The 26498-nt window shown below is 33.1% G+C and overlaps 2 protein-coding genes across 15 annotated transcripts in view; one reads left to right on the top strand and one right to left on the bottom strand.

Moving 5' to 3' along the window:
* Nucleotides 1-9741, top strand: part of LOC106069735 (uncharacterized) — a 39273-nt gene extending 29532 nt beyond the window's left edge. Inside the window, exons 3-4 of the mRNA XM_013229466.2 lie at nucleotides 8151-8219; nucleotides 9400-9741. Of these exons, the coding sequence (XP_013084920.2) occupies nucleotides 8151-8219; nucleotides 9400-9417 (87 nt within the window). The 3' untranslated portion in view covers nucleotides 9418-9741. The remainder of the gene's footprint in view (nucleotides 1-8150; nucleotides 8220-9399) is intronic.
* Nucleotides 1-26498, bottom strand: part of LOC106069732 (RUN and FYVE domain-containing protein 2-like) — a 112343-nt gene that overhangs the window by 75017 nt on the left and 10828 nt on the right. For 12 of the 14 annotated variants that reach the window (XM_056020177.1, XM_056020187.1, XM_056020183.1 and 9 more), the window contains 9 exons: nucleotides 26283-26453; nucleotides 24573-24690; nucleotides 24279-24383; nucleotides 23873-23996; nucleotides 21821-21888; nucleotides 21586-21660; nucleotides 21316-21487; nucleotides 19019-19171; nucleotides 16971-17138 (listed from right to left, as the gene is read on the bottom strand). In XM_056020177.1, the coding sequence (XP_055876152.1) occupies nucleotides 16971-17138; nucleotides 19019-19171; nucleotides 21316-21487; nucleotides 21586-21660; nucleotides 21821-21888; nucleotides 23873-23996; nucleotides 24279-24383; nucleotides 24573-24690; nucleotides 26283-26453 (1154 nt within the window). The remainder of the gene's footprint in view (nucleotides 1-16970; nucleotides 17139-19018; nucleotides 19172-21315; nucleotides 21488-21585; nucleotides 21661-21820; nucleotides 21889-23872; nucleotides 23997-24278; nucleotides 24384-24572; nucleotides 24691-26282; nucleotides 26454-26498) is intronic. The other 2 variants (XM_056020178.1, XM_056020190.1) reach the window with 1 other exon arrangement.

Genomic DNA, 26498 nt, shown 5'->3' with positions numbered 1-26498 from the left:
AGTCGGATCCCTGTCGGATCTGCATATTCTCAAATAATATTCAAGAGGTGATTTAATTTTGATGTAAAATGTCTTACACGTTTCGGATGTTCCTTCAGAGTTGAAGATAATTACTTCCTAGTCCAAACCTCCCGCAGGACGACGGGGGATGGGAGCGGGCAGGGTTTGAACCCTGGGCCATCTATAAATCTGAACGACAGTCCAGCGCGCAAACCGCACGACCAGGCAGCCATCCGATGGTCAAAAGTAATAATGTTTCAAAGATTCATTTGCCGTAAATTTAAATTTAAATTTAATAAAAAAAATAGTAGATTAGTTTTAGTATATTAAAACATTACAATATTGATCAAAACGTTTGGAAATGAAAATCTACACTTTTTTTTTACACTTTAAGTTTAGAAATTGAAATTCTACATCTTAATCTAGTCTATTTTAGTCTAAACTAGATCTAGAAATTCTAGATCTAGACTCTAAAATAATTTTAATTAGAATATAAATCCAGATCTAGATATACTGTAATAAAAATCTAGATCTAGTTTAAAAAATCTAGATTAGATCTAAATCAAGATATCATTCCTTTTTTAAACGCGAGTCACATAACGAGGCTTAATAAACATTACTATACCGAGTTCTTTTTTCATTTCATTTGAAGAATTAATTCCATATAACGTCAGAGGGAAAAAAAAACACTACGTCACACGGCCTAGCTAGACTAAAAAGCGCCTTCATCTATAAGAGCCATTTATCGAGTGTTCGTAGACTTTGGTGCACCGAGTGCGTTCTTTAAGCATTTCATTTAAAGAATTCATTCCATATGACGTCAAAGGAAAAAAAACAACACTACGTCACAAGACCTAGCTAGACTAAAAATCACCTTTATCAACACGAGCCATTTCTCGAGTGTTCATAGACATTGGTGCACCGAGTGCGTTCTTTTAGCATTTCATTTAAAGAATTCATTCCATGTGACGTCAAAGGAAAAAAAAACACTACGTCACACGGCTTAGTTAGACTAAAATATGTTTTTATTAATACAAGCAATTTTTTCGAGGGTTAATAGACATTGGTGCACCGAGTGCGTTCTTTTAACATTACATTTAAAGAGTCCATTCATATGACGTCAAAGAAAAAAAATTCCATTACCTCACAATAGGCTAGTACCGGTACCATAAAAAAAAATGTCTTTATTTACACGAGATATTTAACGAGGGTTCATAGACATTGGTGCACTGAGTTCTAATAGATATTATTTAAAAAGGATCAAAGCCACATTGTTTTTGCGTTTTGTCTGTCAGTCGGTCTGTCCGTTATCTTGATATAAAAAAAACAACTAAAAGTTATTAAAAATTGATTAACCTTTATTTTACGTTTCAAAACATCGCAATAATTTTTAGGTATGAACACAATTGAAAAGTTTATATAATAGATTGTTCCGGATGTTTGTATAAATAGTAAAAGAAAAAGAGAATTTCAGATAAATGTAATACCGTTAATTAAATTTTTTGGTCTCGTATAAAAATTAGATGTACTACAGCCACGTGGAGAGATTTTCATACCTTACTTTGGTGTTTGGATTCTGTTTTCCTTAAAAATCGGAACATTATATTAACGATAATTAGATTTTTTAATGTTTTAGGTAGAAAGTTAAATGTACTGTAAGAGAGTAGTGAGTTAAAATATTTTTCATAAAAATCCGTTAAAACATTATTTCGTAAATGAGAAGATTATTTGTTTATTAATTAGAAGAGGGAGTTCAAACAATTATTTGGCGTTAGTAGATTTTTAAATAAATTCGGAAATTTCTGGCGACGATTTGTAAGAAACAAAATCCGGAACTTTCTTTATCGATTACAAAACTTCTATGCTATGTTTTACAAGAAAATTAAATGTCTAAAAAGTAATTTTCAGTAATCAATTCTAGTAAATTACTTTTTTTAAAAGCCTTATGCGATTTCAAACAATCATTAGGCATAATTCATGTTTTATAAAACAATATCCGGAACATTTTTACACTTAATGAAATATAAGTCAGTATAGAGATTATGATTTAGCATTAATATGCTATTTACATAAAAAACGGAACAACATATTATTGATAATGTGTTTTTGCAACGTTTAAGCATGGAAATTGAATGTAATATAAGTTAGAAGAGCAAACAAACATTTGTTGGCGTTGATTAGTTTTGCACAAAAAAATCCGGAACAATCAATTTTAGATACTTAAAACTATTGATATGTTATGGGAGGAACATTAAAGGGTAAATCAGATTTTCAATAGCTTTTAGAGTTCTAGTTTTTTAAATCTAATCGTGACGGACAGACCGACCAACAGACAAAACGCACAAAAATAAGCTTCTTTTATTCGGATGGGGGCACTAAACAAAAAATAAATAAAATCTGATTTTTAAAAAAAGTTTAAGGAATTGGTTTAGCACCTGATCATGTTGCGACGTTACGCTACTGTACGAAAATCGCTGCATAAAAAGTCCATTTAAAAAAATGTGCGTGATATTTACATACAAAGTGCATTATTAGCCTTTATAAACAAACAGAAATGTTTTCTTTTAATTTTAGCAGCTAGTTGACCAGAAAAAACGTCTTTAACTATTATTTGTATTTGTTGTAAACATTTCCTGTACATTTTAAAAATATATTTGACTTAGTGATACTGAAAATACACAAAAATTGTCCATCTTTGTTAGCATATTGTAACATTGCCTCCCTTACATTTACGTAATTGTTTTAGAATTGGTGTATTTTTATGAAAAAATCGCTTGCATAATTAATTTTATAAATTAAACGGTTTGCTTTTAGAAAACCAAAAGTAGCCGTTGCACCTAAACTTTTCAAGCCGGATTTAATGATGAAATAATATTTTTCATATCTCTTCTAGTTTTCGAGATCTGAGTGTGACAGACGGACAGACGGACATTTTGCACAAACCTAATAGCGGCTTTTTCCCCTTACGGGGGCCGCTAAAAAACAGTAAATTCAGCAGAGGTGCATCTATAATCTGTGTTGTGTAATGTTTTTCTTTTAAATGTTCATAAGGCATTATTTTCATATTTGAGTTCTGGTTTTCATTCGATAAAAATAGTTTTACAAAGTTACCGCCCCCGCATTTAAAAAAAAATGCTAAAAGATATAGTTAATACGCTAAATATACATCGTGGAAAAAAACAACACACACACTGTTTTTTTTAGTATAAGAGTCACGGTGTACCTAGAAATAAATTTAAACAACACCCAAACCAACTTGTATTACTTGAAAGATTGATATCATTAAAAGCTTTGCCTTCGTCTACTTGAAACATTGTGCATGCTGGTTTCCTAATGAAAGACATGAAACTTCATTGTCAGATACCCTCATAAAACATCAGACGTTTCCAAACAAAACGGCCTCACGCACTGTAAGACCTTTCCCTTCCCACATACTGTCTAAGCCAGTCCTCGACTTTGTACATGTCGGTTAGACTTTATTTTTTTTTAAAGATTTTAAAATTGTAAATGAATAATTCCCGGGTTAAAGTTCGTGGAACATCGAAGGATTAAAGACAAGCCAAAAAGTGATTTCAACTAGAAATGTGGTAATGACTAGTCAGACTTTGGTCACATTTCTCAAGAACCACAGACATGTTTACATTGGTGTCAAGAAATACACTACAGATACGTAATGAATATAAATAAACAACATATACAGAACAAAGTCACGATGAATACATTATAAATTCACAAAAATATATGCATTTAAAACATAACGGCAGAACTAGGAAAGTAGAATGTGTCATTAACGCAGAGAGACCTAATGACTATATCTACGGCTTAATTAAAGAAAGAAAAAAAATTAAATATAAAAAAAAAAAAAATTACATAAGAGAAAGCATCGCACAATCCCTGACATATGTCTCAATACTGCAAGTTTTATATCCCCCTTTAAAGCGACAATGGTTAATTGTGATTGATTTCATCTTGCTCCGAGACTGGGAAGTAGGAAAACAAAAATGTGTCAAAGAATCCACTACCGACACCAGACAAAGTGAGTTGATAAAAGCTTGGTCAATTGAGTGTCTTCCAGCTGTTCTGTTATATTTGGCTTTTATTCATCTTCAGTAATGATTTAGATAAGACTAGATTTCCTATCAGAAAGATAACATTTTCCCTTCAGTAATGATTTAGATAAGACTAGATTTCCTATCAGAAAGATAACATTTTCCCTTCAGTAATGATTTAGATAAGACTAGATTTCCTATCAGAAAGATAACATTTTCCCTTCAGTAATGATTTAGATAAGACTAGATTTCCTATCAGAAAGATAACATTTTCCCTTCAGTAATGATTTAGATAAGACTAGATTTCCTTTCAGAAAGATAACATTTTCCCTTCAGTAATGATTTAGATAAGACTAGATTTCCTATCAGAAAGATAACATTTTCCCTTCAGTAATGATTTAGATAAGACTAGATTTCCTATCAGAAAGATAACATTTTCCCTTCAGTAATGATTTAGATAAGACTAGATTTCCTATCAGAAAGATAACATTTTCCCTTCAGTAATGATTTAGATAAGACTAGATTTCCTTTCAGAAAGATAACGTTTTCCCTTCAGTAATGATTTAGATAAGACTAGATTTCCTTTCAGAAAGATGACATGTTCCCTTCAGTAATGATTTAGATAAGACTAGATTTCCTTTCAGAAAGATGACATGTTCCCTTCAGTAATGATTTAGATAAGACTAGATTTCCTTTCAGAAAGATGACAATCTAGAACTACATTGATAATGCTGTGCTAAAAATTCTATTCCGCCAAAACGGCAGTGCAAATATTTTTTCCAGCAAAATGGCAGTCCAAAGAATTCTATTCCACCTAAATGGTATTGAAAAGAATTCTTTTACGCCAATTCACAAAATTCACTGATGATGCGGCTCTTCTTGTCCTGCTCTCAGAGAGCTCAGATGTAAATGAGTATTTCAGAGAAATAGAACACATTGAAAAATACTGTAAAGATAATTTTTTATTATTAAATGTAAAAAAAACCCAAAGAAATGATAATCGATTTTCGTAGGGAAAAGAAGGAAAATGATATTGTATTTGAAGCTGGAGAGACTATTGAAATAGTGCAAACATTTAAATACCTTGGTACTATCCTAGACAATAAACTAAATTTTACTGCAAATACTGATTATATTAGCAAAAAAAGGCAGTAAAGATTACAATTACTAAGAAAACTGTCCTCGTTTAATGTTAGCGAAAAGGCCTTGGCTATGTTTTATCACGCTCACATCTGCAATATTTTAAGTTTTAGTATCACTGCCTGGTATGGCAATCTGAGCATTAAAAAATAAAAATAAACTTTATAGAATCCTAACTGCTGCTGGTAAAATCATTGGCAAAAAAACAAACCCCATTTGGGCAGCTGTTTGAGACAAACAAAAGCTAAAAAAGATTCTAGAAATAAAAAATCACCCTTTGGGTCAGGATTTTGTGATTTTACCATCACAAAAGAGATACAAGACACCGATAGCAAAGACAAACAGACACAAACACTATTTTGTTCCCCTGGCAATCCAATCATTAAATAGAAACAATCTGATATAAACTTTTCACATGTAAATTATGAGTGAGTCTGGTGTGAATGTACATTTTGGTTTCTTATAGTTATAATGTTTTTTGTTTGGTGTAATGCACTAATTGTAAGACAAATTTCCATACAGACACTAAAGATTATTATTATTATTAAAACGGCAGTGCAAACATTTCTATTTCGCCAAAACGGCATGGCAAAGAATTCTATTCCGCCAAAACGGTATTGCAAAGAATTATATTCCGTCTAAATGACAGTGCAAAGAATTTTATTCCGCCTAAATGGCAGTTCAAAGAATTTTATTACACCTAAATGGCATTGAAAAGAATTCTATTCCGCCAAAACGTCAGTCAAAGAATTCTATTCCGTCTAAATGGCAGTGCAAAAAATTCTATTCCGTCTAAATGGCAGTTCAAAGAATTAAAATCCCCAAAACCAAATATAGGAAAAAAAATGACATGACAATTTCCGCGTTTTCTTGTCTGCGTTCAAGACTGTCGCGAGGTGGCTGTGTAAGAGTTGACCCGAGAGCAGATGCTCTAAATCAATCAAAGAGATGGGAAGCCCATCAGTCGCTCTCAGCCACTTCATGATTGGAGTCAGGGGGGACTCAGTACACAACATGGAGGCCTTGAGTTGCCATTGTCAAGATTGGTGAGCGTTAGGTTAGAAAGGGAGGGGGAGCGGCGTCTTTGGGGTCAGGTTTCAAGCGTGATTCTTAAGTCCGTACAGCTGGACGATGAGCCCAGGGCGTCAACAACTTAGATCACTTAAAAGTCTTGAGAAATTAGTAACAGAAATCGATACAAAAACAAAACACTACAACACGCACGCACTAACATTAATGTAGGGAAAAACGTGGGCGGAGAGGGAAGACTTAAAAAAACACAGAATTATTTGTCTATGTGACAAAACAAAAGAAAACATTGAAACTCTCTGTGTGCCTAGACGTCAGAACATTGGTAATAAGCAATCACACGAAATCATTGAAACACATTTTTTTCCCCCTTAAATTCGAAAATGCGGGTAAAAACAATCCCAACCTGAGCAAGTAATACAAGCTGCTAATCTTGGTCACGTGACTGCTGTCACCAAGTTTTCTTGTTTTTGTCGAACATTTACTGGCTTCTTGAAAACGTGTCTCTGCCAATGTGTCCCAACTTAACAAAACCTTGATAAAAGTAACAGAATCAGTGACTGCTGCACATCTGTTGAACAGAGACACTGTGGTATGGACGTGCACTTCATCTAATCTACTGTTATACGCAATACAAAACTGTAAGACGCATTTATGCAAATATGATAAAGTTAATTAAAAAGTTGAAATGGTCAATGAAAAGTGTGAAAAATAGGAACAATTAATGTCATGCACAGGTCAACTAAAGATACCAGGTTTTACAGTACTTAATCTGGTTTAAACAGGCTAAACTAGCGTTAAGGATGCTACAGATGAGAAGTACTTACTGGATCTCGCAAGTTGATCTGTTGGTTAGAGACAAGATCTAATTAGTTATTTAGGGGTAAAAACATATATTTTTTTTTGTGTGGAGCTTTCTGATAACAGATGTGTGTTTATGGAATTAAAACGTTGAATTATTATTATTATTATAACAAGCAATAGAAAAAAAAAAAAGGATACTTTTAAAAACAAAGAGTATTTAAGGGAGGGAACCGCTAAGTACTGCCGTTTATCTGAAAATTACAAGAATTATCTCCCCTTTCTGCTATATACAATAAAACTAATTGGTTAGCACTCAATTCGTGTATTATTATCGACTATGAATAATTATTCAACATTTCATCTTGAATGAGAAGTGGGGATACAAACGTGTCCAAACGTAATACGTGGACTAAATCCATATACATATCCACATCTCTCATTAAGTAGCATTTATTCCCCTTATTTCCAAATCAAACAAAATAAATAACTAATCAGCACTAATTAACTGTTTAATTTTTTTGATTGATTGTCTTGTCAGCTTTAATGAAAAATTGTGCAAAGTTTTAACTTCATCCGAGAATAGGAAATGGGAGAATGAACATGTTCATACTTTTAAACAGACAGAACGAGTTGATAATGAGCCTTGTAACAAAGAGGAATCAAATAATGCCATGATACATTTCCTTAGCGTATTCTTAGAATCTCCAAACAATCAAATAATTAATGTTAAATGTTTAGAGAACTATCTGTGGTGTATGGAACTATAAACTTCAACTTCACTAGTCAAGTGCATGTTGTGCAACTAATCTCGGTTTAATGTGTGAGGCATCATAGTATTCATTTGATGATTACAATATTTACATCCATAGATTGTTTAAATGTCAAGGCCATTGTGTAAAACCTGCAAGCAGACATCGCATTTAACCAATGTTTAACAGCTAGACAATCCAAACATTCTCGAAACAGTCTAAAAACGAATAGATCTACTCGCGAGATCCCTTCATAATGTCTTAACGTTCATTTTGTCTGTCTAAGAAACAACACAAGAACGAATATAAAAACAACTCAGTTATTGAATAAATTGTGTCTCATAAGAACAACTCAAAACTCTGCACATTTTGTTTTCAGGAGGAAGTGGCAAGAATACAAAAGGTGTGTACATCGGGACCTTCCAGCGGACTCAGGGCATTGCTAGAGGTAAGATATCAGGGCATTGCTAGAGGTAAGATATCAGGGCATTGCTAGAGGTAAGATATCAGGGCACTGCTAGAGGTAAGATATCAGGGCACTGCTAGAGGTAAGATATCAGGGCATTGCTAGAGGTAAGATATCAGGGCATTGCTAGAGGTAAGATATCAGGGCATTGCTAGAGGTAAGATATCAGGGCATTGCTAGAGGTAAGATATCAGGGCATTGCTAGAGGTAAGATATCAGGGCATTGCTAGAGGTAAGATATCAGGGCATTGCTAGAGGTAAGATATCAGGGCATTGCTAGAGGTAAGATATCAGGGCATTGCTAGAGGTAAGATATCAGGGCATTGCTAGAGGTAAGATATCAGGGCATTGCTAGAGGTAAGATACAGAGTCTCTTATAAGAAACAGATTCTCTTGTTAGAGGTAACAAACAGATTCTAGAAGGTATCTTAAATGGAATTAATACAGCTGGATCAAAAAAAAATTGCATCTCGAACTGTTTCTTTTCTGAAAGTACCCCCCCCCCCCAAACCCAGTGCAATAAAAGTATTTATCTAGCGCCATCACTAATTAGTTATGTGCTAAACAAACTCTCTCTACAGTAACAAAACACAATTCAAAAATATAGTTGCAGTAACACACAGTGCTAAAATTACTACAACATTCCCCTGGTGTCCAGGACTGTCTGTGTCCAAGACAAAATGTGTCCTAAATTGATGTCTCCCAAAAGCTTATTTTCACTTATTTTCGTTTTTCTCTTGTATCTTATTTGTATGCTACAGTGAGAGTCCAATAAGCTGAAGACTCTGTACCCTGCACACTATGGCCCAATCATTGACTGATGGCACATACTTGAAAGTTCAAACTTTTGTTCTGACAGGAAGCGGAGTGTGTCACTCAATCAGCAAGGGTGTGTGTGTGTGTGGGGGGGGTACATAATTGTTTCTTCTTCAGACCTTTCTCCAGGGAGCACATTTAGAACCATTTTCTAGCACATTATAACTGCTGCTCGTAAATAACTGAATAAAAATCTGTTGATAGTCTAGATTTGAAAAGGGATACAGCCAGCTGACTGGCAGCCTGATTATTTACTTTCTTTTTCCATTAGGCGATACAGAGGGACCACCTTTTTGAATGCTTTCTATTGACACTACTAAAGAGTATGTCTCTATTCTATCCACAGAGCACAGACTCCAACTAGACAAAGGTAGCAGTCCTTCTGAACATCTCTAACTGTATGACTGAGTCAAGAAGAAAATAAAAGCTACTTCACAATTGTAATGAAAAATTCCAAGTACAGAAAATGTTTTTTTTTTTTTTTGGGGGGGGGGGGATGAATTCCAAAGATATTGTTTGGTTTGGTTCAAACGTCACCTAAACACATGCTACAACACAAAACACATACAAAGTGCAATGGGAATAACAAAGTAAACTTAATGAAATCAATAAATGACAATATTAAATCCACCAACAGTATTGATTGCATGCCTGTTTTCATAAATAAATCGACTTTTAACATTTTCAATGGTGTTTAAAAATGTGTACTTTTTCATTTTCTTCTCACATAGAAAGAAGAGAGAAAATCCAATGTTTAGCACTTGTACAGAGAGAAAGTCCTGTGTTTAGCATGTGTACAGAGAGAAAGTCCTGTGTTTAGTACTTGTACAGAGAGAAAGTCATGTGTTTAGTACTTGTACAGAGAGAAAGTCCTGTGTTTAGTACTTGTACAGAGAGAAAGTCCTGTGTTTAGTACTTGTACAGAGAGAAAGTCCTGTGTTTAGTACTTGTACAGAGAGAAAGTCCTGTGTTTAGTACTTCTACAGAAAGTCCTGTGTTTAGTACTTGTACAGAGAGAAAGTCCTGTGTTTAGTACTTGTAAAGAGAGAAAGTCCCGTGTTTAGTACTTGTACAGAGAGAAAGTCCCATGTTTAGTACTTGTACAGAAAGTCATGTGTTTAGCACTTGTACAGAGAGAAAGTCCTGTGTTTAGTACTTGAACAGAGAGAAAGTTCTGTGTTTAGTACTTGTACAGAGAAAATGTCCTGTGTTTAGCACTTGTACAGAGAGAAAGTCCTGTGTTTAGTACTTCTATAGAAAGTCCTGTGTTTAGTGTTTGTACAGAGAGAAAGTCCCGTGTTTAGTACTTGTACAGAGAGAAAGTCCTGTGTTTAGTACTTGTAAAGAGAGAAAGTCCCGTGTTTAGTACTTGTACAGAGAGAAAGTCCTGTGTTTAGTACTTGTACAGAAAGTCATGTGTTTAGCACTTGTACAGAGTGAAAGTCCTGTGTTTAGTACTTGAACAGAGAGAAAGTTCTGTGTTTAGTACTTGTACAGAGAAAATGTCCTGTGTTTAGCACTTGTACAGAGAGAAAGTCCTGTGTTTAGTACTTGAACAGAGAGAAAGTTCTGTATTTAGTACTTGTACAGAGAAAATGTCCTGTGTTTAGCACTTGTACAGAGAGAAAGTCCTGTGTTTAGTACTTCTATAGAAAGTCCTGTGTTTAGTGTTTGTACAGAGAGAAAGTCACATGTTTAGTACTTGTACAGAGAGAAAGTCCTGTGTTTAGTACTTGCACAGAAGATGTCACCAAATCAATTGCTGTCTTTCTCATTTCCATTTTGAAAAGAAAACATTTTCATCACATAAGAAAAAAAAAGAAAGTTTGTATTTAATGTTAAATTTTAACCTTTCCATCACATAAAAAAAAGAAACTAAAAAAAGAAAACATCATTACTATGACACTAAACCTTGCAGCCACAGTATAAAAGGCATAGGGTTTAACCAGCAACACTTTTATTGTTCACCATTTATTGCACAATTGATTAATACAGCAATGTTGGTCTCAATGTATTTAACATGAAAAGCTCAACTCAAAGAGATTCCATAATAGGAAGCCAATAACAAAATTTTGTTTACCAATAAACAAACACAAGCCAAGTTAGCAAGTCTAGACAGAGAAACCAGAGAACAGTTACAAATCCTTATATATTTCTACCAAGTAGATTTTGACAGTTATACAACACTCTATAACTATTATTTATTCTATATTTTAAAATGTATTTGGGAGCCTGCCGATTGTTTTCTATAAATGTCTTCCGTGAATTGACATTTGTGCTCTTCCCAGAAATGTATTATGCATTGGTATGTAAAGCATGTGCATTTCATAAAAACAAAGTTTTACCCTAAAGACAGGCACTTGCTTCATTGCTGTTTATTACAAAGTTACAGGACTTATTGGTACTACTGAGTTCTTAATTGAATATATTAAAACATAACCAACAACAACAAAACCCAGCATTTAAAAAGGGCTCAGTACTTGGTAGGAATACAAACAGGATTGGATTTTGGGCACATCAGCACAATTTAGGCCATGTTGTGCCCTGGAATACAAACAGGTGAATGTAATCCTTGATTTCATATAATAATAAGTATCAAAGTACATAAAAAAACTGTACAAACTGATATTTATTTTGAAAGTTCTCCACAATAGAAAGCAGCCTCAAGTGTATTAAGATAAATTAGACATCATGAGCTAGGAAGTAGTTTTTATAAAGAAACATTTCATGCCTCTACTAGATGCCATACATCATGATGTCCCAATTAGTCAAATAAGTTTGACATTACTAAAGCCTGATTTACTTTTTTTTTGGTCATAATGCAACACAGATGAATAGTGATCACTATAGATTAACTCAGATGAACTATGGATTATTTCAAAAGATTTCAAAATGAATATATTATGAAATAATAAGATCTCGTGTATACTTGAGTTTCAGAACATATACATAATAAATACCTAGTGTGGAGATGGCGAAGATTTTGTAGATTATTATTTTCTTGTATCATTGTCCAGCCATTAAAAATTATACATACAAAAACAAAAGCAGAATCAATTAAATTGAAGATATCACAGAAGCAACAGTGTGTGCACTATATCCACTTCACAACCAGCGGTGTTACACACACACACTCATACTAGCAGACCACAACGCTGTCAGGAATGATAAGGTCCCAGGAGATTGTTTCATAAGCTTTAAGATACCACAAAACACAAGAAGAACAAATGTACAGAAATAGAAATGTAGCAAAGCTTTGGCATCATCAACACAAACCACAATCCAGCAATAGAGAGTGCTATGCAAATGTAAACACAAATCTGGTACAAATAAAATCAATATGTTTAAGCCTAGTTTGTTTACTATGAAGATTTGGACATTTTTTATCTTCTTTTTTATTGAATTACAAAAATTGTTAATCAAAAAATGAAAGCCAAGGTCTCAGGTCAACCAGCAACCTGCTTCTGGATTGGCCAATCAGTGTCTCATCTGCCCGATTATCACTGAGCTCAAGAAAACTAATAAATAATATTTATTTAAGTATCAAATTTGGTTTGCCTTGTCTGTAATATGATGGAATCTGATACAGCTATAGGCACAGCTTTACAAAAGATTCAAGTTCACTCAGTTGTCTACTAAATAACACAGGCATATCATAGTACTTGAAAAATGGATTGATAAGATCATTGTCAATGACATACATAATACATTAACCATCAATAATCCAAAAAAGAGGCAGCAGATTGTGGAGACACCAACATGTCTAAATGCATGGACTTAAGCTTATAATTTTATACAAATGTAAACAAACAATTGTTTAAAGTACAAATATAAAATATTGTTGAGAATCATCAAGAAGAAAATAACATCTGGTTCTTGGAATATCTTTTTTATAAGTTATATTTCTCTAGCTTAAAGGTTTAGTTCAGAATGAATAGACTAGCAAGCTGATGGTTATGATACAAAAGAATAAGGGAGAGAATGTGAGCAAGGGAGAGAACACTTAAAATTGGATTTCAACAAGAACTCTTGATATATAACAAAATAATTAATGATCTATCCACCAGCCCATTCCTCCCCCATTTTGTTTTCCAACACCAAAGTATTGTTGTATATTGCACTGTAATGTTTCAAACAAATGTTCATAATGAAACACATCATCAGATGAAAGCCACTTAAAGAATCATGGTTTGGGTGACTTTCTCTCATTCTGCATCTCTTACATCTTGGTTCTAAACCACTGGAGTCACAGCACTACGTTCTATTTTATTTACTCAGTCTGTAGGAGGAAAACAGGAAAAGAGGCAATTAGAACAGACACAGTCAAGATACAAACTGAAAACATTTCAACAGGAATTGGATCGGGATTCTTTATTTACACAGCAGAGACAAACACAATAGAAAATTGTAGTGACTCCAATGGGTTAGAACAAAAAGGTATTGTGCTAATTGGGTTAATCACACCGAAATGGGTGGAATTCTTTAGGGTAATGTGGATACAAAAAACAAAAAAAAGTTAAAAAACAAAAGGAGGGGGAGTTTTGGTAAATATTTTGTCTAAATTTTGAATTTAACACATTTTCTTTTGAAAAATCCTGCATCGAAAGAAAAAAATACCAACTTTACCATCAGAGAAAAAGTAATTTTAGTGACCTAAGCAGTTAACAATCAGTTCAGTAATACTGATCTCTGCTCAAACATTTTTTTTACTATGTCACTTTCAATATTTTAATTATAACAACAAAAGAAAAAAGAACAAAAAAATAGACAATGAAAATAAAAAAAGAAGATAGTGAAAAGGAACCAAGATACTGAAGACTAGTTGTCTCACTTTCTTCACTACTTTGTAGTAGGTAATACTAAATAAATACAAAAACAAAAACTACTCAAACTTCCATGTCGTGTAAGTTCACCAAGAGCAGAGCAGGAAAAGATGGGAAGCACCAGGACAAAGACAAATCTAGGATTTGATGGGAATGTTGCAAACATTTGGTTTATATCTCACACAATTTGTTGAACAAAAACTATACAATTAGTTAAGTGTCCCACATAGTGACAGTTATGAAATAGCAATAATTGTGAATGTCCAAAAAAAATAAAAATAATTTGATTAACAAAATATGCTAATTATCGTGACCATTTCAATTATTGTCAATGTTTTGTTTTTTTTATACCTACAATATCATAACAAGATAACGATCATTTGTTTAGTTTCTTAGGAATATAGTCTAAATGCTTTTAAATTCGTAAGGTTACAGAATAACTGAATAGAAAATATAGTTATTGTTTCAACTACTTTGTTGTCTAGATTCAAGAACACTGCATAGAAAAGCTTAAAACCAAATGCAACATCTCTAGTGAAACGATACTGACCTACAGATTAAATCACACCTTCATACCTCATTATTTTTGTACAAAATAAAATGCATAGCTCTCAATGGCTCTTGCAAATGTGTCATCAATAATTGTAGGTATTAAAAACAATTTATTCTAAAGTAAGAAAAATAGAGATTTGAGGCACAAAATGTGTTGAGGGTAATCTAAATCTCTACACAGTTATCTTGTAATAAATGGTAAGCTCATATATTCAGACTTTTTTGGGCTATTTTATTTTAGGGCCCTTTTTACTATTTAAAAAAGCCAATTATTGTATTATTGCATTATGGGCCTTTAAAATGACATTAAGTAACTATAAACAATTAACAAGCAAAAGAAAAAAGATTACTTTTTTAATAACAAAGCTTATCTAAGGGAAAGAACCACTAATTACTGCCATTTATCCGAGAATGGCAGGCTTTAGCTCCTTTTCTGCTACATAAAACAAAATTAATTAATTAGTACTAACTGATTAATTTACTGGTTAATTTTTGGATTGATTCGTGTATTGTCCTTGACTATATAGAATTATGTAATATTTCAACTTGATCCAAGAATGGGAAGTGGATACAAAATTTGTCAAAACATTAAATCCATATGTGCATCCACTATAAGTAGCATTTATTCCCCTTACTTTGATATCAAACAAAATAATTAATCACCAATAATTATATAACTTATTGGTTAATTTTTAAAAATTGATTCATGTCTTATCAGATACAATGAATAATTGTTCAGTTTCAACTTGATCAAAGAAATGGAAATGGGAGAAAAACATGTTTAAACATTTTACCAGACAGACAGACAGACTGAGTTGATATAGCTTTGTAAAAATTAAACAAAAATAAATTAAACCTGGCGGTTGTGGTAGCTAATAACAAATATAAAAATATGTCTCCTTTTGTCTTCAGAGGCAATGGATGAACTTAGAAGATTTTTTGGTGTTGGTTATTATAAAAGGATTATAAAGTATTGATACAGATTATATTGTAGAATAAAAATACAGATTATGTAGCAGAGTATAGCTACAGATTTTAAAGGATAGTCCTTCAGCTACCTCTGTGACATTATGGTTACCACTCCATGCAAAGATGAATTTTTGTCACTGCTTGGTCAGTAGCAGAGATTAGCGGTTAGGGTTGTTGATAAAACTCACATTTTTATTTTATTTGATGAGCTGTAGAGTCTCTCTATCTATCTCTCTGTATACAAACATATATATATATATATATATATATATATATATATATATATATATATATATATATATTTATATATATATATATATATATATAACATATGCTTTTATCTGTGTAACTATCAGCTATTAAGTATCAGCTATTTGAGTCTATATATATATATAGATAACTTGTATGCCTCTGTGACTGGCATGCTTGGAACATAACATGCTTGTAAACTATAACCTACTCTGTTTCGTAAACTATAACCACAGATATGAGCCAATTCTGTTTCGATCATTCTATCAGCCATTAAGTATCAAACAAACTACTTTTAGTAAAGACATTGACAAAATTAAATAAGTAACAAAGAGTCACAAAGCACAGTTTACTTTCAAGCTTGCAACCTCATTTTGATAGATGGGCAATTAACAATTACATTGCCAGAGAGTTTTTAAAAAATGAAACGACAAAGCTCTAAGAGAGTGTGGATTTATATAATGAATCTGGACTGTAAAAATGTAGATAAACAAGGTAAATCTAGACATTGGTGTAAAAACTTTAAATGACCAGCCTAAAGAATCTGTATATATATAGATACCAATGTGAACCTTTATGCAAATCAAATGAATGATGAGAGGCAAGTGTGGCAACATCTGGACAGCATTCTGGTAAATGTTACCACTGGGTGGTAAAAGCAGGACCAACTAACATCATCAACTGAAAAACTAAGAATCTAGATTGTGATGTTAGATTTCAATCCTGTCCCTGTGTCACAACTAGGTAGTGTCAGGGGTTGTGGTTCTTGTCTTGATCAAAGCTTACCTTTCTTTCACAAGTATCTACTTTATTTTCTATCAATATTGTATAGTAGTTCTTCTGTTGTATGTTAATCTTTATTCCATCAACCCTAAGAAAATGTTGGTGTACAAAGTGAATAAACACAGCCTAAGAAAGGATATAGGTGTACAAATGGACCCTAGACAGTGCCTTAAGAGAGTATGTACAAATGGGCCCTAGACAGTGCCTTAAGAGAGTATGTACAAATGGACCCTAGACAGTGCCCTAAGAGAGTATGTACAAATGGACCCTAGACAGTGCCTTAAGAGAGTATGTACAAATGGACCCTAGACAGTGCCTTAAGAGAGTATGTACAAATGGACCCTAGACAGTGCCCTAAGAGAGTATGTACAAATGGACCCTAGACAGTGCCCTAAGAGAGTATGTACAAATGGACCCAAGACAGTACCCTAAGAGAGTATGTACAAATGGACCCTAGACAGTACCCTAAGAGAGTATGTACAAATGGACCCTAGACAGTACCCTAAGAGAGTATGGATGTGTTTGTGCAGATAGAGCCTACCTGTAACTTATTGTAGAGATCTAGGTTGATTGTCTTGATGTCGTCTAGCTGTTTCCTAAGGCTGATGACTGTGTCCTGTTTCTCGTGGATGTCCTTTTCAAGGAGCCTTAGAGCCATTTCCATCTCTGTCTTCATACTTATCTGCAGCTCAAGCTCTTTCTCCACATCCTGTAAGGCAGCACAATTGGTATGTGAGCAGAAGAGAAATGGCTGAGTTCAATGTCAGTGATCAGTGTCTTTACACTGTGAGTTCAATGTCAGTGATCAATGTCTTTACACTGTGAGTTCAATGTCAGTGATCAATGTCTTTACACTGTGAGTTCAATGTCAGTGATCAATGTCTTTACACTGTGAGTTCAATGTCAGTGATCAATGTCTTTACACAGTGAGTTCAATGTCAGTGATCAATGTCTTTACACAGTGAGTTCAATGTCACTGATCAATGTCTTACACAGTGAGTTCAATGTCACTGATCAATGTCTTTACACAGTGAGTTCAATGTCAGTGATCAATGTCTTTACACAGTGAGTTCAATGTCACTGATCAATATCTTTACACAGTGAGTTCAATGTCACTGATCAATGTCTTACACAGTGAGTGCAATGTCAGTGATCAATGTCTTTACACAGTGAGTTCAATGTCAGTGATCAATGTCTTTACACTGTCAGTTCAATGTCAGTGATTAATGTCTTTACACAGTGAGTTTAATGTCACTGATCAATATCTTTACACAGTGAGTGCAATGTTAGTGATCAATTTCTTTACACTGTCAGTTCAATGTCAGTGATTAATGTCTTTACACTGTGAGTTCAATGTCAGTGATTAATGTCTTTACATAGTGAGTACACTGTCAGAGTTGTTTCACTAAAAGAAATTTTTAAAGACTTTAAAATTAGCAAATTTAAATATATATTTGCTTTTACCATCCAAATTTAAAAGCAAATGGGTATAAACTATTAAACTTAAAATATTAGCATAAACTCTTAACATAAGTACTATTAGAAACATTTGAAAATTAATGTTATTAGTAAATAAAAGCTATAGATTGCATGGATACAGTAAGCCACATTAAAAAATGAGAACTATGCTGTCAGACGTTTAGATATCAAATATTCTTTAGTATTATCTTATTATTATTATTATATCTCATTATTATTTTTAAAAAACCTTATAATATTCAGTAATAATAAATAATGGACGTTAAAAAAAATTCTAAGACATTCAAACAGCAACTGAAAAGACATTGAATTAAGTTGCAGAAAATAGGCAACAATTAGAAGTTTACTTAAGGAAAGTATAAGTTAACAAAATACTCTGTATTATTATTCAGCCCACAACTAGTCAAAATAAATTGTGAATAGACAAAACAAAATTGTATTCTAATTGTATGAAACATGCAAAACTGTTTTTATTTATATCTGTAAGGAATTTTAGCAATAAACTAAACAATGTCCATTTCATACTTGGCATTGCCAATAGTAAGAGATGGTTATTGATTAGAGATTTTCCTCTGTGGCAGAAGAACTATAAATAGCTAACTATTTAGTGTATCCTGTGGACAGAGTAAATTGAATTTCAAGGTTGCCAAAAATTCTAATAAATAACCAGCCCTTACCATTGGCAATGTCAAGTATAACATTTGCTATATCAATGTTTTTGAAACATCTAACCATTGTGAGGTTGGAACCTGAGCCATAACTCCCCCTATTCCTTCCTCTTTTGCAGCTTAAGTACAAAACTCTGACCTTTTGACTAATATTGCATTCATAAAAAAAAATGTATTGGGTAATAACATGATCAGCAAAAAGTGCTGTTTTGTACATCCTTCCATGAATGTAATATATCACATTTTCTATTTTGAAATTAATTGTTTTTCAAAAGAAAAAAGACAAAAACACTCAGAATATATTATAGACACACCAAGGCAACAGAACAGAAAATTCTCTCTCAAACTAATCAATGCAAAACTCAGGGCTAGAACTACCAAGTGCTATCTATAAAAAAAAGATCCAGCTGTGTGACATTTAGAGTACAGTGAGTTGTCTCACTTTGTTAGTCTGGCTAAAGACCTGCTCAGGACCCACCAGTCTTAGCTTTGTCTCCTCGTCCAGCTGCTTTTTAGCTTCTGCGTACATGCTGTCCAGACCTGCTCGTGATGTCATGTACGTCTCCCTCTCTGTGTCTATATCTTGTTTGGCAGCCTGGAGGGGAAACATTCAAAAATATATGAAAAATGACTGTAAAAAGATGTAGGCAAGAAGAAAGAATTTTAAAAACATAATCGCTACATTTTTAGTAATATTTTTTTAAAATATGAATGATAAACTATAAAAAGAAATTACTAGTTTCGATTCTCACTAAATTCCCTAGAAAGAGAAAACTCAGAGAAAAAAATACAATGTCTGATAAAAACATTAAAATTGCAATGCATGATAATATCGAAATTTTAAACATTATAAAACATGATAAATTTCATGACATTGCTCAAGTATATCAAGTATATATTTTTAGCTAGAGTTTAAAGTTTTGAAGCAGTAATAGTATATATCTAAAGTCCCTTAAACAGGGTAGAAAAACCAGAAGAATCCATGAAACTAAATGTTAAGGTCTGAATTTGTATCAATTTAACTCTATTGATTTCTAAATAAAGCATATGCAAGGCGAAGCCTTAGTGGCAATCATTGATAAAATATTGGGGAATATGATTGTAGCAATGTGACAAGAGTATTTGTGCACAAAAATAATTGATGTAAAAAAACAGGAAATTAGTCCAGGGGTAGAGAATATTTAAAAGAATATTTCAAGGATTAGTGTTGCCTCATTTCTTTGTCAGAAAGTCAAGTTAACCTACTGATGATCTCATGAGGAAAAGGGATGGAAAAGAATCAAAACATTGAAACCAAAAAGTGTTTTTTGGAAAGACAATTTCTCCTTTATAAAGCTGATAACTTTTTGGAAAGACAATTTCTCCTTTATAAAGCTGATAACTTTTTGGAAAGACAATTTCTCCTTTATAAAACTGATAACTTTTGTAAGAGCTATTACTCTTAATTACTAATGAATGATAGATCAAAATAATGGAATCACCCCTTCCCTCCCTGGACAAAATCATGGTCAAGCGCATATATCTACTGAAAGTATTGATGAAACACTGTTCCTCCCTGACTAACCATTGTTTCCACGAGCGAAATAGGGTGATTTTTGTTTAAGCTGTTGGGCATAAATGACCTTGACTAGTGTGTAAATGTGTTAAGAAACTTTAGTTATGATTTTGGATTTCTTGACTGAGGATTGATTTCTTTAATTTGTGTTAGTGAATCGGGATATGTAAATTTGATTTGAAGATTGTGACCTAGTGAATCGGGATATGTAAATTTGATTTGAAGATTGTGACCTTATTTCTTTTTACTGGGGATATTGATTGATCATAGTTGAATTGTGCTTCTGCAATCAGATCTGAGAATTGGTGAGTGATTTTCTTTAGTTCAATCCCACGTCTTAACAGTATATACAATTTCTAATTTAGTGATACAGATCCAGCCATGGCAACATTAAAAGACAGTAGTCTAGACAAAAAATCTGGATGTAGATATATGCTACAGAAGATTCTAGTTTGGTGATAGGCCTATAGACTTAGAAGATTCTAGTTTGGTGATAGGCCTATAGACTTAGAAGATTCTAGTTTGGTAATAGCCCTATAGACTTAGAAAATGGAGTACAAAATGTTCTTGAATGTCTGTTTCTTTAACTCTGTCATGAAGATGCAGCATAACCAGCTGTGGTGTCTGTCTGTTCAAGATAAATATTGTCTACACCAAATTTTTTTAGAAGATAGTATTTTGAAAAATTACAACAGTCAAACTAGAGATTTCCTAGTGTTGTCAATCAGCTAGTAATTACTTTTCCCAAAGATATATATCAACTGTCAAATTTCTAGGAAAAAAATTAGAGCTGTTTTTGTCCAGTGTCCACCCACCCATAAAGACTTTGCAGCCCACCCATAAAGACTTTACAAACCACCCATGAAGACTGCAAGCTGAAAATAGGAATTGTAAAAAAAAAACACCTAAAATAATGTCCCAGCTGAAAAGCTTGAAATCTTGTTTCCCCTTCTTTCCACTCTTAGTTTGTGATGTTGACTTTCAAATGAAAATTAAGTCAGGAAATAAAAGAAAAAATAGATATTGAGACTTGAAATAGTGAAAAATCAAAATCATGTCATTTGGTAAAAATGTTTGCAATTTTTTACATTTTCGTACACTTTTATGGAAAATAAAAAATGCCAAACAAAATTTGTTTCTGATTAATATTTGAAGCCAGGGTACATAGCAAACAAGCCACTCACCTCAATCTGTTTTTGGTAATCTGTTGAAGCACTGTCCTTTTCACTTTTCAAGGCCTCCATCTCAGCCTGAAGTGTAATGATGGTATTTTTGGCAATGGCCAGGTCTTCTTTCATCAAACAATTGTCTGCCTGAACTTGTTCAAGTTTCTGTTGTAAGTTGGCAACTGTTGCACTGGGGAGAAAGCAAACAGAATTTTACATTCCTGAAGCTTGGTGAACAATACATAAGCATTTAAACAATTCATATTATTATCATAATTCTATGCTTACTTTAAATGTCTGTTAAGTTCTTCCAAGTAGTTTTTCTGATCAAGAATAGTTGCCATTTTGGAATCACCTTCACCTCTGATTTGATATGAAAAGAAAAAAAAAAAATTAGTTAAAAATCTGCAACAATAAACAAATTAAATACACTTATTCATTTCAGACTGAACTCTAACAATGTTTATATCAAATTTTAAATATTTTTTTTTCTCTTACAAATAGTATTCCTACAACAGCTTACCTGTCGTCCTCTGGGCTGTCACTATATTTGCCATCTTTCATGTACAGACTAAAATCAATGACACCCATCTACAATGACAGAAGAAAAATATTACAAAAATTATTTAGGTAAGGCAGTGTCTCTCAAACTGTGATGTCAATGGGGCATGAAGTCATCTTATTATTTTGTTCAATGACAAAAAAATCTGTTGCATTTGAATTAAGTAACATCCTTTCAACTTCTAAGTCAACCTTGTTATACTGTTTTCTATAACATCCTTTCAACTTCTAAGTCGGCCTTGTTATACTGTTTTCTATAACATCCTTTCAACTTCTAAGTCGGCCTTGTTATACTGTTTTCTATAACATCCTTTCAACTTCTAAGTCGGCCTTGTTATACTGTTTTCTATAACATCCTTTCAACTTCTAAGTCGGCCTTGTTATACTGTTTTCTATAACATCCTTTCAACTTCTAAGTCGACCTTGTTATACTGTTTTCTATAACATCCTTTCAACTTCTAAGTCGACCTTGTTATACTGTTTTCTATAACATCCTTTCAACTTCTAAGTCGACCTTGTTATACTGTTTTCTATAACATCCTTTCAACTTCTAAGTCGACCTTGTTATACTGTTTTCTATAACATCCTTTCAACTTCTAAGTTGGCCTTGTTATACTGTTTTCTATAACATCCTTTCAACTTCTAAGTCGGCCTTGTTATACTGTTTTCTATAACATCCTTTCAACTTCTAAGTCGACCTTGTTATACTGTTTTCTATAACATCCTTTCAACTTCTAAGTCGGCCTTGTTATACTGTTTTCTATAACATCCTTTCAACTTCTAAGTCGGCCTTGTTATACTGTTTTCTATAACATCCTTTCAACTTCTAAGTCGACCTTGTTATACTGTTTTCTATAACATCCTTTCAACTTCTAAGTCGACCTTGTTATACTGTTTTCTATAACATCCTTTCAACTTCTAAGTCGGCCTTGTTATACTGTTTTCTATAACATCCTTTCAACTTCTAAGTCGGCCTTGTTATACTGTTTTCTATAACATCCTTTCAACTTCTAAGTCGGCCTTGTTATACTGTTTTCTATAACATCCTTTCAACTTCTAAGTCGGCCTTGTTATACTGTTTTCTTAATCTGAGAAAAAAGAATACTGTAGATGCAAGGAGAATACAATTTTGAAGGTCAGAATTCAGGAAAACATTTTGTGCCAGGGTGCCACTAGTAAAAGTTTGAGTAACACATAAGGTACTAACAATCAAACTTGGTTAATTTTCACTTTCTTTCATTAAATAATTTTAAAAAGACATTTGGTTGTAATCTATGATTTAAATAAAAAAAAAAAAAAAAAAAAAAGTCATGACCAAGAAAGTCAAACAGAACATCTGAAGTTTGAAATAAACATTTTCAAATGCAATAATGCAAACATTTTCAAGTGCTTTTATTATTATAGCTCTGAGAAAATCAAGTCACTAAGTGATTTTCTTCAACTAGTCAGCATTTTGCTGCTGAGCTGTAAGCTCTTTTACAGTCTGTGCCAATAAAAAGTAGCATTTTTTTTTTCCCTGCAGTTTCACACTTCCGTACAGAGTGTATCGTCACTAAACATTGAACAGCAAAAATAGAATATATTTTAACAAATAGGTAGTTAGGATATGTATTATTGGTAAGATCAAATTACAAATAGCTTCATATGTAAATATTCAAAATTGTAATGTTCATTCAGTGAAGAATTGTCAATATTTAGGCAGCAGACTTTGGTCTTATTTTCTTACAAATGTTTCTTTAATAAAAGTTCTTACAAAGCAAATGCATATGGTAGATTTTTTTCTTTGAATTTTTGTAAAGTTTTAAAACATAGTAGTACTATACTAATCTTTAAAGAAAAAGATCACTTTTAGGAGCTATATAAATGTGCATGTATAAACAGAAGAATTGCTGAGAAAGATTGGATGAATACAAATAAGTTGCACAAAATACATTCAATAAAGACTTTTACATTTTCATTTCAAAAGAGATTAATAACAGTAAAGCATCATTCAAATGATGGCAACATTACTAACCGGCTGGTCTAAGTCTTCTCCTTTGATGCACAAATTACAGTCCAGGACATTAAGACCCACCAAAAGTCCAGCAATGACAACACCCTCCTCCTCCAGCAGGAAAGCACCAGGTTCATAAAAATCACTGAGGAGAAACAATGTATCAAATACTCAGTGAATAAAAAGCTCATAAAATGTTAAATTCCAATTTTTGCAACAACAAAAAAAAACCCAGTAAAACAGAACCATATATGTATTAGATTTACATCTAGATATATTTCTCAACAACAATAAAATAAAAAAATAAATTACCAGTAAAACAGAACCATATATGTATTAGATTTACATCTAGATATATGTTTTATTTCATCTTTCAAAACACTTTTTCCAAAAGTATTTTTTTTTCCGCCTGATCCTAAAAACTTACACTAAAAAATTGTCTCTTTTTTCAATGATAAGCTTAAAATAATCAGCCAAAGACTTCTGCATCAGGGCCAGCCTCAGCCAAGCTCTTGCCCTACCTAGAGGTGTTCTGAAAAACATGACAAATGAGATGATCATTGTAATTACAGTCTATAATCTCTATATCAATGTGTAGCATGATATTATTATTATATGATACCATTCATGCATAGTACACCAAAACTATCATTAATACATTATTCTTTTCACACTTTCTTTTAGTTCAGTAAACTGTTAGTATTGGAATACTCATCTTTACCTGATATTAGGCATTTCTCTGACACTTGTAGTTATTTCAGCAGCCTCTGGAGCTATTTTTTCAATGCACTCCAACACCCACCAAAATTCTTTTTTAGAACTGAGGATTCCTTTCTTGGCTGTAGAAATAGTTTAACAGTTAAAATATAACCAACACTAAATTGCATATTAAAAGCGGTGATTGGTCTTTTCATCCCCGGTCACTTCATTCCCTGGTCATTTCATCCCCAATGAAATATTTTTTTCTTTTTCATTGTTTAATTGTGCTGTTAAGGCTTTGACTATAAGCCCTCATTTCATCAAATATATAAATATGATCATGTAGAATGCTTTTTGATATTTTTTGACATGTTACTAATGCGTTTTTAGTGTTTCTTCTTCCACTTTGTTTTCTTGATAAGAAATCTTGTAATATATTGTAAATCTGGGTGTGTACTTAGCTATAGCACTTCTATTGGATGTGGGGGATGTAATATTATAATATTATCCTGCTCATGATGTAATGATCAATGGCCAAGGTTTGGTGGAAGTATTGAAAATCCCTTGAGAGATAGAAGTGCGATTAGAATAATTATGACAATGATTTGATTTTTGATTTGAGGCACATCGGCACAATTTAGGCCATGTCGTGCCTGCAGTCCCTTAAGGACTACTCTCTCTCTAAACAACAAGGGCCAGATTATATACAGTCATATCATTAAAATCAAGGTCTATTTCACAGTTAAAATAGTAAAGGTAGTAAAAATTTAAATATTTGGTAAAAATCTAATGTAAATAGTGCATGTTCACAAATTCATAAATCAGATCTTCGTAGATAGCCCCACTTCCCGGATAAAGCCCAGTACCTTCCCAGGGTCGACATTATCAAAAAGTGTTTTTAAATTAGTGGCTCTAAAATATTTCTCCCTGACATCCTGGTATCTGGGGCAATCAACGAGGATATGTTCCACGGTGAGGCGAGAGTCACAGTACTCACAAAGTGGGGGCCCCTCTCTCTTCAGTACAAAAGAGTGCGTGATGTAGGTGTGGCCAATCCTAAGTCTGGACATGGTCGTGCTACCACGCCTTGTCAGACCCTTAGATGTGGGCCGCCACCTGACATCCGCCACAATCTGCCTGAGTTTACTGTTAGTCTCAGCCTCCCATCAGTTCTGCCACTCTCAATAGGTGGCAGAGGCAATACTTTGTCTCAGGTCCGATCAGGGAATTTGGGTTCCTGACACCGCATGATTTAGGGCTCTCTTTGCTTCTCTGTCTGCGGCTTCGTTTCCCTCAATGCCAACATGGGAGGGGACCCAGATGAAGGTGACATCCCTAATTATGACAATGCCGCTGATAACTTATCATCAAAGGCCAAGGTGTGGTGGAAGTACGACCATGTTTCACTTTATTTTATTTTTCAATCGCTTTTACTTGAAAATGGGAGCGTCAATTTTTAGCCTTGAAATAAGGTTTTTATGCATGTTAAATTTTTTTTAGTTTTTATTGGCATTTTATTTTAATTTTATTCTTATCTAATGTGTTACACTTTTTGTCATTTAAATAAAAAAATAAATATATTAAAAATTGCTCATTTCATGATTTTTACAATTACTATTTGTTAGATAAAATGATCAGATGATGAAAATAACAGGAAAATAGGAAATGTATCTAAAATATTCTCCCAATATAAACGTTTAAACTAGTGGTTAGAATGACCAGCAGTACTTACGTTTCAGCCCATGTCTGACCACATGTTCTAGGACAACAAAAAACTGTTGCAAGGGGATGTAATCATCATCTAGCATACGACCATGAGCTAATGAGGAATCTATGATTTCTTTGATCAGCAGTTTTGAAACATTTAACAGATTGGCACGTTCAATTGTCTTAGGATCTCTGCCTGCAATGAATGAAAGTTGATGAACATAGTACTAGCAAATAATGT

Source organism: Biomphalaria glabrata, chromosome 2, assembly GCF_947242115.1.
Source record: "Biomphalaria glabrata chromosome 2, xgBioGlab47.1, whole genome shotgun sequence".
Classification (NCBI taxonomy): domain Eukaryota; kingdom Metazoa; phylum Mollusca; class Gastropoda; family Planorbidae; genus Biomphalaria; species Biomphalaria glabrata.
This window is presented reverse-complemented; position numbering and strand designations above follow the sequence as displayed.